A 13499-nucleotide genomic window follows, 5' to 3' on the forward strand; every position below is an offset into this window, starting at 1 on the left:
TACACATGCATGTTAATGCAGGCACAGACATGTGCTCATTAAACATACATTCATGCAGCAAGCACAGGCATGATACATGTTAAACATACATGTGCATTAATACAGACATCAACATACTTGTTAAACATATAGAGTAGAGATGTACACCTCATACATGCCTGTCAATGCAGGCACATCATGCATATCAGGTTGACATACATGTTATATAAATACAGATATCAAGCAAGTAGCAGTGTCAGCAAAGCTTCCTTCTCTAACTTGGTTCTTTATTTCTAAGGCTGAATTAAATATTTCCGTTTACCTTTATTTAGCTGCTTTATTAAAATTAATATTATTTTGTTCAAGTCCCAACTACCTCAGGAACTGGGAGTGAAACAACTGGGGTTGCCATTTTTGACTATGAATGCTTGAAAGTAAAAACTGGTAAGAACTTTGCCCATAATTCTTTTAATGAATTCTCTCTTCTCTTTCAGTCCCACTCCCTTTTCTTTCATCCCACTATTTAGAAATCAAGAAGTTGTGTAGTTAAGGAAAGAATATATGCATATACACGTTTTCTTTCTTTTTCCAAGTACATGTAAAAAATAAACTTTTTTTTGAGAATTACCTACAATTGCATATTGAGATACCCTAGGTCTTACTTGGCCTTTCTTCTGCTCATGTTAGTGACTATGTTTCAATAATAAGTGACTGTTCCCTTTCTTTTTTTATATTTTAAATCAATTTTATTGCAATGTGATTTTTATATAATACAATGCACACATCTCAGTGTCTGCTGTGGTGAGTTTTGACAAATATACGTGCTGTGTCTGCACAACCCTGATCAAGACATTCCCACTACTCTAGAAAGTTGCCTCATGTCCATCTCAACTTTTCTCTCATACCCCATTTCCAGGTCACCTCTGCTCTGTTTTTGTCTTAGTGATTTTCATCCCATCTCCTCAATTTGTCCTTGACTCTGGCTTATGTGTTAGGAATACCCTTCTCCTTAAATCTGACTCAGTATCCTGCTTCCAGGCCTTTGTAACTGAATAAGTTGACATTCAACTGCAAACTTAGGGTAACTTCTTTTTAATTCTATGATCCTTTGACATTGTTAAAGATAGTAATAATTGCCAACACTTAGTTCTGACTTTTACATTATACTCTCTCATTTGATCCCTGCAACAGCTCTGGGAGGGATGGAGGTCTGTTATTTTCATCTAGTTTTATAGGGAACTCAGAAAGGTTAGGTGACTTGCCCCAAGACAGAGTTGCAAAGCAAGGATCATTGGTATGCTAGTAAACAGTAAACTAGTTCTCTGGAATTTAACAATAAATGAATAAAACCTGATTTGCAGTGTTAATCAATTTCAGTGATGTAAATATTCCCAGAACGTCTAGTGACATCACTCTTCCAGGAACTGGGATGAGATTACATTTGGCTCCTGGGATATAGGAGCACCCTAACCCAACATTGAAAAACACAAGTTTCTGATTCCACATCTCTTTCTACTGTTCCTTGCTGCCTCCCTACTGAGAATGAACCTTTTCTCATACTGTTTTTAGAATAATGTACCATCCTAAAGTTATTTAATTTTTTAAAAAATGGTGCCCATGACTTCCGCCTTTATTAAAAATCCTTATGTTTCAGGCATTGCTTCACGAGCCATCAAACCCACACTGGGACTAGTTGACCCTCTTCACACTCTCCATATGCCTAGCCAAGTGGTTGCCAACAGTGGCTTCGATGTGCTCTGGTAGGTACTGGTGACACCTGGAGGGACTTTTTCTTTTTATTTATTATTTTCAGCACATTTTTATTGGTACATTATAGTTGTACACAATGGTGGGACTTGTTGTTACATATTCATACATGCAAACAGTATAACCATATAATTTGGCTATAATCATTTCCTTTCCCTTCCCTCCTCTGGAGGAACTTTTTCAGTACCAAGTTCTATGGACAGTATTTTATTGTCTAAGTGCCTATTTGCAGATGCCTCTTGCATTGGCTATCATTATCCCCTTCCATAGATGACAATATTGAAGGTAAAGGTGATCATTAAGTATGCCAGTGTGAGCTACAAACCTGCTGTTCAGGATGGACTACCCCAGTCACAGCCATGGCCACAGGGTGACAGATAAAGGAGCACATGAGGTGGCATGCAGTGACTCAGGACCATGCTACCTTGCCTTTATGGCCAAACACACTAGGAAAGGCCCATGGCTGCACCACAAAAGAGGGCAGGGATGGGAGCAAGTGTCTCGGGAAGTCGGCCCAGATGTGTATACTGTGTCAGCACTTGACACACACCACTGCTTCCTTGCAGCAGTGTGTAATATGAGACTTTCACTAAAAGAAAAAGAAAACTAGATTTTTGGATGGTTAGTGACTTGCCCAGAGTCTCACTGTGTGATCCTTTGGCTTCAGCTGCAATGTGCCAAAAGCTCCCAATCAGGGTTTCTTTTTGTTTGTTTGTTTGTTTTCTTTGTGGTACTGGGTATTGAACCCAGGGACACTTTACCACTGAGCCACATCCCCAGTTCTTTTCTAGATATTTTTTTTTTTAGAAACAGGGTCTCACTGAGTTGCTTAGGGCCTCACTGAGTTGCTGAGGCTGGCTTTGAATTCACAATCCTCCTGCCTCAGCCTTCTAAGCTGCTAGGCTTGTGCCACCACTCTGTCATGAGACGGTTTTAATAAGTTACCCAGACTAGCCTTGAACTTGGATCCTCCTGCCTCTCAAATTGCTGGGATTACAGGACTGAGCCCAATCACGGTTTCTATCACAGACCTCACTCCAAACTCCAGGCCATTAGTTCCAGTAGCCTCACAAGGCCCCACAGGTGCTTCCCATTCAGTATGTCCCAAACCACCCTAATTCATCTATCTACGTGTGCAGATTTGTCACTTATTCACATATCTGAAATTAGGACATATCTTAAAACCTATGACCTGGTGCTATGGTTTTTGCCTTCAGCAGCACATTTTGAAAAAATGGTCCATCTCATAATGCATGGCATCCTGAATTCATGAGATGCGATATTCTCAACCCATACTTCACAGTTTCTCTGGGGTCCACTAGCTCAGCAAGTAGCAGGACTTTAGTATGAACTTCTCCCTTCCTTCATGCCCATGCTCAGTCAGCAGAGCCTGTCTCTTGTCCTACTTGGATCTCTTATATCTGCTCTGTCTTCTCAAACTTCATTGTTCCTAGTTGGTTCTGATCTGCCCAACTACTGCCTGGGTTATTGCAGCAGTCTCCTCATTGGTTTTCCTAATTCCATCCCATAGTTCTTCCATTTGTCCTCCATTATGGCCTCAACGAACTTCCACATCGCAATATGACCATCACACACAAAGGAACATGCACACATGTGTGCATGTACACATACCTCTCCACCTTACAAGTTTTTCAGGAGCTTTCCATGCCTACGACCTGAAGGCCAAATTACTTGGCCCTGGCATGTCCCAGTGCTCTGCTATTTATCTGCTTGTTTTTTAATTACACATGAGCATCTGTTCCTCAACAGAGCCCTTGCTGGCCCTTCCCTCTTCTTTCAATTACAACTGACCACTCATCCTTTGCTGCTCTCCTGGGTGGCCTGTTCATTTCTTCTGAGATACCCTCTCTTCACTTGCCTGTATCCACACTGCATTGTGAATTTGTCAAAGACAAGGCCATCTTACTCTCTTCTCTAGGTCTTCCCTGGCACAGTGATCATCACATGACAGGTATTGAAATGATTACTGTTAAATGACAGTCACACAAGCAGGAGATAACATTGTTAGGATCCATGCTAGGTCTATCCATATCTCTGGTCTGCTTTTCCCACTATGTTCTGCTGCCTGTCAAGAGACTATAGAAAATTGCATCCACTTCCATTCTAGTCAATATTATCAGAACTTTGATGAGCTGTCTCCTATTTACTTAGAAATAAGGGAAATAAGATTGTTTTCCCTAACTATGAAGTACATAATAAATATACATCATGGGCCAAAGCCATCAGTTTTAAAGGAATAACTCACAGGCCCAAAGACTTCACTATGAACCAATGCAGAAAGCAGGATAGAAGGAAGGAGAATGATGGTAGTTTTTTGTGTTAGTCAACTTTCTATCTTGATAACAAAGTGTTTGAGACAGTCAACTTAAAAAGAGAAAAGGTTTATTTTGGCTCTCTGATAGAGATTTTAGTCCATAATCACTTGGTCCTGTTGATTTGGGCCTGTGGCAGCACAGTACATGATGGTGAGAGTGCACAACAGAGGAGGCATGTTCACCTAATGGCAGCCAGGAAGCAAAGAGAGATAGGAAGTGGTTGAGATCCCAATCTCCTTCAAGGGAATGCCCCTGATAACCTAACTCCCTTCCAATAATCCACCTCTTAAAGATTCCACCGCCTTCGAATAGGGCCAACAGCTGGGAACCAAGCCTTCAACATATGGGCCATTGAGGAACATTAGAGATCCAATCTGTAATGTTGCTTGTCTGAACAAGAAAACACTTGGCCCAAGGAATCTGCCTCTAAAGCCCTGTGGCCAATTCTAACTATGGACACAGCTATGCATTAAACCTTGGGGATAATTCCCCTTGAGAGGACTCCATGGGCCTCTGATCACAAATCGACCATCACAAGGCTTACCTGTAGGGAAAAAAGATGCTAGGAGACTCTGATGTCTGTCACCCTCAGAGGTTCCATTTCTCATTGTAAATCAGTAATGTGACTTCCATGTTTCACACATAGTTTCTGTGAGCTTAGCATAGAGAATCTGCTCCTGGGAAATAGGGATTCAGATTCTTGGATTCAGAACCTAGACGCAAGCAAGGCGTGCTGTGAAGCCACAGTCAGATTCTAGGCGCTGGTGAATTCACCACTGCCCCATGGGTATATGTCATTCTTGCATTCTTCACACATTTCCTACTTAGACCCACATAACATCCATCTATCAACTGAATTTTTTAAAATTTCTAGCACTTTTTTCAAAAGATAGCTCTCTCTCACATTAAAAAAAGAGTAACCCTTATAACATTGAAACTATAATTCATGGAAAACATAGTTCATGTTACATTGTGTCCCAGCATCATTGATCTAGATGGCTTTGTCTAGTCTCTGCTTCTGCAATAAGGAGCTAGACTCCGGGAAAGGCCAGCAGATAAGGCAACTCTGAAGTCTAGTTCTTAAAAAAGCCAATCCTGGGTTTGAAACACATAAGAAAAAAATCATCAGATTTATCAGACCAAGAATTAATAATAATAGTTAATAATAAGTTTTAGAATGTTCCAGGCCTATTTTAAGGGCTTTATAAGAGTCAACTCATGTAGTTTTCACAGCTGCCTGTGAAGCAGCACTATTATTTATCCATGTCTTTGAGTCATAGGAAGGGTGGTGCCTCACACCTGGTCTATAGCAGGAAGATCTGGTGCCAGGATTTACAGCTGCACAACTGGCCCCAAATCATGTGTTCTTACCTTCTACAATGTACTTTTTATTTTCTCTCATACTTTTTTTTTTTTTTTTTTTTTTTTTTTTTTTTTTTTTGGTGGTGGTAGTCCTGGGGATTGAAACCAAGAGTTCTTTAACACTGAGCTACATTCCTGGCCATTTTTATTTTTTATTTTGACACAGGGTCTTGCTAAATTACCCAGGCTAGCCTTGAACTTGAAGTCCTCCTTCCTCAGCCTCCCAAGTTGCTAACTGTAGGCGTGTGCCACCATACCCAGCTATTACACTGCAATTTTTTTTTTTTTGTACTGGAGATTGAACTCAGGGATGCTTCAACCACTGAGCTATATCCCCAGCCCTTGTTATTTATTTATTTTTATTTTGAGACATGTCTTACTAAATTGCTAAGACTGACCTCAAACTTGCAATCCTCCTGCCTCACCCTCCTGAGTTCCTAGGATTAAAGGTGAGCACCACCACAACTGGCTACACTGTACTCTTAATAAGAGTCCATATAATTATGATCATCCTTTGGTAATGTGGCACTTGACCTATGCTAGGTATAAAATGGTGACTATCTTCTACAAAAAAGTCATTTTTTAGATTTAGTGGTTTTTTTAATGACTCAAATATTCAATAATTCAGCATCATAAAGATTTATTTATACTGGAAAAGAGTCATGTAATTTTTTAATTAACTTTATAATTTTTAGATATTTTATTGGTGCATTATATTTGTTCATAAGAGTGGACTTCATTGTTACCTATTCATATATGCACATAACATAATTTGGTCAATTTCATTTTGAGCTTATTTTTAATTAAAACACAAGAATTGCACATATTGATGGAGTACCATGTGATGTTTTGTTACATGAACATATTGTGTGATCAGGTTAAACACAGATCTCTTTAGCACTGAGATCACAACATATTCCACAATATGTCCATTTAGTCTATCTGCATCTTCTCAAGAATTTATCATTTCTTTATGGCAAAAAAAAAAAAAAGTTCAGAATCCTTTCTTTCAGCTTTTTGAGATGTACAGTACATAATTACTATGTATAGTTACCCTACTGTGCAATAGCACATGAGAACTTGTTACTCCTATTTAACTGCAATTTAATACCCTTTGATAATCAGCCTTATACATACTGGTCAAAAACACGGTAGGGCTGCCAATATAAATCTGACTATATTAATTTCTGTGCTATGTGATGACTGTCATGGACAAGAAGCTAACTGGTGGAATATGTTGTGATCTCAGTGCTGAAGAGCATATCCACAGTGGAGCGAGTTCTGGTTTGGGATTGAATGTGGGAAAGTAAGAAAAAAGATAATGTGTTCATTCTGTGTATTTTAAATATTTCTCTTTAGCCATGCACTGGAGTCATACACTGCCCTTCCCTACCACATGCGGAGCCCCTGCCCTTCTAATCCCATCACACGGCCAGCGTACCAGGGCAGCAACCCAATCAGTGACATTTGGGCAGTCCATGCACTGAGGATCGTTGCTAAGTACCTGAAGAGGTATGCCACCCTGAGGGGATAGAGATGGAGCATAAAAACTACACTCCACCCTCACGAGAAACATGGTGTACCCTATATTGAAATAATCCTGAATGTATCTGTCTACCAGTTCAGTCCATAGACATGGACAAGCACTAGTGACCTCTGAAGAAATCCAAGGGATGGCAGGTGAAAACTGGATCCTTCCGTCTGAAAAGGCAAAGGCCGCCAGTAGACAAATGGAAGCTCCTAATTTATGAAGATGCAGATAGACTAAATGGAGGTTTATTCTTCAAAGCCTCAGACTGAAATTAGGATGAGGGGAGATGTCCTTGAAATTTGGCTCCCCAGGTGGAAATGAGAACCTGCAGGTAGATGTTGGCTGAGCCCACATCTAGGGTGGAAGCTACCCATTGAGCAAACTCTCATGAACTAAATTTAAGAAATAAATATGTAGAGATTACTGATACAGGAGATATAAAAGGCTGAAAATTTAAAAGAATTCCTAAAAAGTTTTGCAAGATTTAAGAATACAAATACGGTCCTGTGCAGTGGCATACACTTGTAGCCCCAGTTATTATGGAAGCTGTGGCAGGAGGATCACTCGAGCCCAGGAGTTCAAGGCCAGCCTAGGCAAGACAGAGAGACCCCCATCTCTAAATAAAATTAATTAAAAAAAACTGTAAAGAATGCAAATACATACATAAAAGCTTTTATAGTCATAAGCTATGAGAGAACAAAGAAGATCTATGGTCATCCCTTTGAGCCATTGGGGCATTGATTTCAGGACCCTCTGAGACACCAAAATCTGCAGATGTTCAACTCCCTTTTATAAAATGGTTTAGTATTTGCATAGAACTGGCACACAATCCCACATATACTTTAACTCTTTCTCTTTACTTATAATGTCTAATATAATGCAATGTTATGTAAATGGTTATCATACAGTATTGTTTAGGGAGAAACGACAAGAAAAAAAAATCCCTGTAAGTTCAGTTCAGATGCCATGGTTTTGTTCTCAATATTTTCAATGCATGTTTGGTTGGATCTATGAATGCAGAACCCACAGACTGACTATACTTAAAAATGACAACTGAGACATTAAGATATATGCGAAGTCAAACTCATTTTTGTACTAATACATAATGCAGGGTAAGGGCACAGGCAGGTTAACCCTAGATATGGATGTGATGCTCCCTCTGGCCTTGATCTTAAAAGTTCCACTGGATAGGGGGAATTTATTTTTTTTTTTATTTATTTTTTTTTTTTTTTTGCAGTGCTGGGGATCAAACCCAGGGCCTTGTGCTTGCAAGGCAAGCACTCTACCAACCAAGGCAAAGCTATCTCCCCAGCCCTCTTTTTTTTTCTTTTTAACCCAGAGTCATTTATCACTAAGCCATATCCCCAGCCCTTTTTATTTTTTTATTTTGAAACTAGGTCTCACAAGGTTGCCTAGGCTAGCTTTGAACTTGCAATCCTCCTACATCATCCTGCCCAGTCACTGGGATTACGGTCTTTTCAAGCATTTTGTAGTAGAGCCCCCGAGATACAGGGAGGGACACTGAGCTGTTTCAGACTCCTGAGAGAAGAACCACAGAGAAGCACAGCAGCATTGCACTAGGTAGGTAACCAGGGAGCCAGTTGTTTGACAGGGACGGAGGGATCGGCAGAGTTATAGTGAGAGGTAAAGGAATGAGATGGACAGAGGGAAGGCTGCAAGTCCCATCATCAGGTGCTACACCTTGTCATTAGAGAAATAAGGAAGTTACACTGGGTTTGGAGAAGGAGGCACAAGCACCTCTCTATTCCAAATAAAAGGAGAAAAGAAAGACTATGGCACATTTTTCCCCCCCACAGGAACCCTCACTTAAGGTAAAATTGAGAAACACCAAGAAGTGGTTCACTTGCCAGCCTTTGGGCTTCCTCTCTCAGGCAGGGTTTCCAAGCAATGTGTGCAGGAGGGCTAAGCTGAATCTCAAAGGGCCTTTGAGAATTTGCTTTTGCACAGTGGCACGAGACACACAGAGCAAGCAATGGCTCAGCCTACAATAACATCCCATATGCACAATAACAGTATTAGAATTGATGTGCAGTTTCCACCGGTACCAAAAGAGGTCCCCTCCAATTTGGGTCAGTGTCACATGAAGAAAGATGACTGGGTGAGCTGGGGTTAGACTGTAGATAGCCCAGGGCGACGGGCTCAAGGTGCATTCTGAGAATATGTTTAAGTTCATTCATGGCTGCTGTCAAGGTCACTGACAAATGAAGAAGAAGAATGAGTCTTAGGGCACTTTCCTAGAGCAGCTCTCCCAGTCCAAGGATCAGGGCTTTGCTTCCCCTGGCACTTTTATATCACATTAGCAGCTGACAGCATATTTATTATGCCTTTGGTAAAACCATTGATGAGAAAATATGTTTCCCTTTGGTTTTCCTTTAAAAGACAAGACGTCATTTGAATAACTTGCCTAATTTTTCTTCCTACCAAGCAGCATTTCTAGCCCCGCCCCCATCTCTTCTTAAGGCAGCTCTTTATTAAATAGAAAATGCCAATGTTGTGTTGTTGTTTGGTACTTATATAATTTACAGGGCTGTCAGAAATCCTGATGATCTTGAAGCAAGGTCTAATATGCACTTGGCAAGCACTTTTGCTGGCATTGGCTTTGGAAATGCTGGTGTTCATCTGTGGTGAGTGAATATGAGATTTTATTTTTTTACTCAAGTCATTTCTTTTAAAAACAAATATTTATAATTTAGGACTAGTGGTAAAATTTAAATATGGAACAAATTTAGAAGGAACAAATTTAAGGTCCCTAAGTATTCTTTTAATTAGCAAGGAATTTATAGGGTCATAGTTTTTTTTTTTAAACAGCTATTAAAGATATAACTCATATACCATGCAATTCACCCATTTAGAGTGTATGATTTAATAATTTTTAGTATATAAACAAAGTTCTTGAATCATCAATTTTAGAACATCTTATCCCCAAAAGAAATCTCAGACTCCTCAACTATCACCCATGAATCCCCCTACCTCCCTAGTATTAAATGACTACTGATCTACTTTCTCTGTTATGTTTCTCTATTCCCTATTTGATATGATTCTACTTTCTCTATATATAGATTTCTCTATTCCATATTCTATACGATTTCATTTATGTTGCCTTTTGTATCCAGCTTGTTATAATTAGCATGTTTTCAAGGTTCAACTATGTATCAGCATTTCATTCTTTTTATTGCCAAATAACATTCTATTGGATGAATATACCACATTTTATTTATACATTCACCAGTTGATTGACATTTGGGTTGTTATGAGTTGGGGTTATTATAAATAATGTTGCTGTGAGCATTCCTGTACCAGTTTTGTGTATACACATTTTCATTTCTCTTCTTTTATACATAGGAGTAGAATCATATGGTAATTCTGTGAGATCATATGGTAATTCTGTGTTTAAATTTATGAGAAACTTACAGAATGCACCGTTTTATATCCCCACCAGCAGTGAATCAGGGTTCTGATTTCTCCATAGCATCACCATGTGTTGTAGATTTTTAAAACCTCAAATGCAGGATTTTTTCCCTAATCGCTCACAGACAAAAAAGAAAGGGATCAGAATCTTTGTCAATAACCCAGAACTGATCTGTTTTATAGGAACTTCTTTGATATGTTGCTTTAAAATTGAAAAACAGTGAGCACTGAGAACTAAAAATGGGCCTTCGCTAGGGTGAGTGTAAGGAAATAGTCATCCTCAAACTCTGCTGCTACTGAGAACATAACTTGGTTACACCTTTCCAAAAAGCAAATGAACAAAATGTACCCAGAGCCAGAAAAATATTTATACCCCTTAACCAACTAAATCATTTCTAGGAATCTAGCCTAAAGAAATAACCATGATATGATCCACAGATTTCCTTATAAGGATATCCACCTAAGTGTTATTTATAACTGAAAATTTTTATTACAACCAAATTTCAATAGTTAATAGTTAACTAATATACAGTACTTAAAGAATAAAATCAGTCCAAAATAAAGAATGAATAAAATAAGACCATTAAAAATAATGTTTTTGAACAAATTTATATGGGAAATTTACAAAGAATATGAAGTAGCAAAAGCAATGCATAAAACTACATGCACAAATAAAATTATAAATTAAACATATGTATAAAATGACTAGAAGGAAATAGGACTGTGGATAGTTTTTATTTTCTACAAAGGGCATAGACAATTGTTAAAATAAAAGCAATCAGGCTAACATTTTGAATATTGCTAAAAAGTTACCTTTGAGACCTACATGAATCCTATCATATCACAAAAGCACACCTGGCAATAATTTTCTGAGCCTAAGACAGGTAAAACACATTTCAAAGTACCTAATGACTCAGATAATCAATAACTTCTAGTTTGTTTCATGAAGGAGGGGCTGGGAGCACTCTTTTTTTCCTTTATTCATATAGTTCACCAAAATAATTCATTCCATGAAATGTAAGTCTTTTGATAAATAAGCACAAAGTCATCCAATAATCCATTTTTTTAAAACTACAGATCATTTTACTCATGAAAAACATTTCATTTTCACTATATTAATTGTAAATATATTAACTCATTACAATACTTACCTTCTGAATCGTTTAGTAAACTATAACATCTTCCAATTTATTCACTAAGAATCCAAGAGGATATAAAGTTATTTTTTCAGTAAAAACAAAAACTATGATGCCTTTTCCTGATGACAACTAAATCTAAACAAATCGTAGGTAGAATTTAAGCAAGAGAAATCAGTTAAATTAGAATTAACATAGCCACTCAGACTAGACTAACACATTATGATTCAATGCCATTTCAAAAGAATGGTATTTGAAAGTATCTATCAATCATTGGAGGGATGAATCACAGGTGGTCCAGCTTGCTTGTTGTTGAATGGCATACAATTCTATGACCATTCAAATATGGATATTTCAGAGGTTTGATTAATGAATACACTGACCTTGGAGTGAATCACAGTGCTCCTTACATCCAAAAAAAAAAAAAAGAACATATATCTCTGGTAAAGGGCTCCCCATAAGTGTGTCTTTGTGTAGTTGATATGAATTCTGATATCTATATGTCAACATAAGTATTTATTTTTTCTTTTCTAGCCATGGAATGTCCTACCCGATTTCAGGTTTAGTGAAGACATATAAAGCAAAGGATTATAATGTGGATCACCCACTGGTGGTAAAAATAATTAATAATGAATTATTTAATTAAATCCTATATGCCTCACAATTTCCATAAGTATATTTGTTGATTCATTGTGTAGTGCTGGGGGTTAAAACCAGGGCCTCATGCATGCAACCTCTGAGACCACTGAGCTACACTCCCAGCCTATACATGTCAAGTCTTGACTGTGTGGAATATAGGGTAAAGAAATACCCAGAGAATGCAGGAGGAAGAACAGTTTTGCTCTCTGTCTTTCCACAGCCCCATGGCCTTTCTGTGGTGCTCACATCCCCTGCAGTGTTCACGTTCACAGCCCAGATGTTTCCAGAGCGGCACCTGGAGACAGCAGAAATATTGGGTATGAACCATTAGTCATAAATCTGTGACCCACACAGGTGGAGCATTTCCTAGGATTGCTTCTGAAGGAAACCATAAAGAATAATACCAAAATATGTTGCTTTGGAGTAGGTTAAGAAAATGTCAGTGACTTGCTCAAAGCCCTATCTAGCACTAAAATACATAATTTTTGTGTTTCTAAGAATCTGATAAGAATGAAACAGAATCAAATATTGATTCTTTTAAATTTGTGGTAATATTATTTTCTCTGTTTTCATGCCCAAGGAAAATACAACTCTGTACCTACTATTAATTTATAATTGGTTTTTGCTAGGTGGAAAAATCTGGAAACAACAGTAAATTCCCAATCACAGAGAGTCTGAATGAGAAACTTTATTAAAAAGATCCCAAATGAACTGTTTGCCATGCTGTAGGATAAATAATATCTATAATAAGACATCCACAGTGCCTTCTCAATCTTACCAGAAATAAAAATCATATTCCAGATAGCTGTAGTGGAAAGTAAAATGTTGGTGTTTTTTTCTGAAACGAGAACTCTTTTAAGCAGACTCAGGTATTTGATCAATTTGCAAACCACCTTATTCCCCTACTTGTGTTTAGGGTGGGGAAGGAAAGGCTAAAAAGAAAACTTCATTATGCTGCTCTAGCTCCAGCCGTTGGAGAGACTATTTCCAAGGAGGTGGGAACGACCGCAGACATCCTCCGTGAGGGCAGCTTCCCCTCGGCTCCCCTCGCACACTCGCCCATTTGTGCTCCCAGAGTTCCAGGAGCTGCGCCGAGCATGTTAATGTCAGACACCTAGGACCCAGAGCCAGCCCCAGGCTTGATTTCCAGCGTGTGCTGTGAGAACAAGCCACCAACTTTACCAAGATCTCTTGTCCCCTTTCCCTTTTAGATGGGAGATGTCGTCAGCCACAGGCTGGGACACAGCTACCTTTGTAAATATGCAAACGGTACAAATGGTGGAAACATGGGGTGGGGGAGTAAATTGCAGGCTGCATTCA

General features: G+C 38.7%; 1 protein-coding gene across 3 annotated transcripts in view; it reads left to right on the plus strand.

The window, feature by feature from the left end:
- The window catches only part of ADHFE1 (alcohol dehydrogenase iron containing 1), a 31787-nt gene that overhangs the window by 9196 nt on the left and 9092 nt on the right, over positions 1 to 13499 (plus strand). For all 3 annotated transcript variants that reach the window (XM_079103611.1, XM_079103612.1, XM_079103613.1), the window contains 6 exons: positions 346 to 423; positions 1634 to 1739; positions 6804 to 6956; positions 9522 to 9620; positions 12075 to 12153; positions 12400 to 12496. In XM_079103611.1, coding sequence (XP_078959737.1) covers positions 346 to 423; positions 1634 to 1739; positions 6804 to 6956; positions 9522 to 9620; positions 12075 to 12153; positions 12400 to 12496 — 612 coding nt within the window. The remainder of the gene's footprint in view (positions 1 to 345; positions 424 to 1633; positions 1740 to 6803; positions 6957 to 9521; positions 9621 to 12074; positions 12154 to 12399; positions 12497 to 13499) is intronic.

The sequence above is a fragment of the Sciurus vulgaris genome (genome assembly GCF_902686455.1).
Source record: "Sciurus vulgaris genome assembly, chromosome: 1".
Classification (NCBI taxonomy): Eukaryota; Metazoa; Chordata; class Mammalia; order Rodentia; family Sciuridae; genus Sciurus; species Sciurus vulgaris.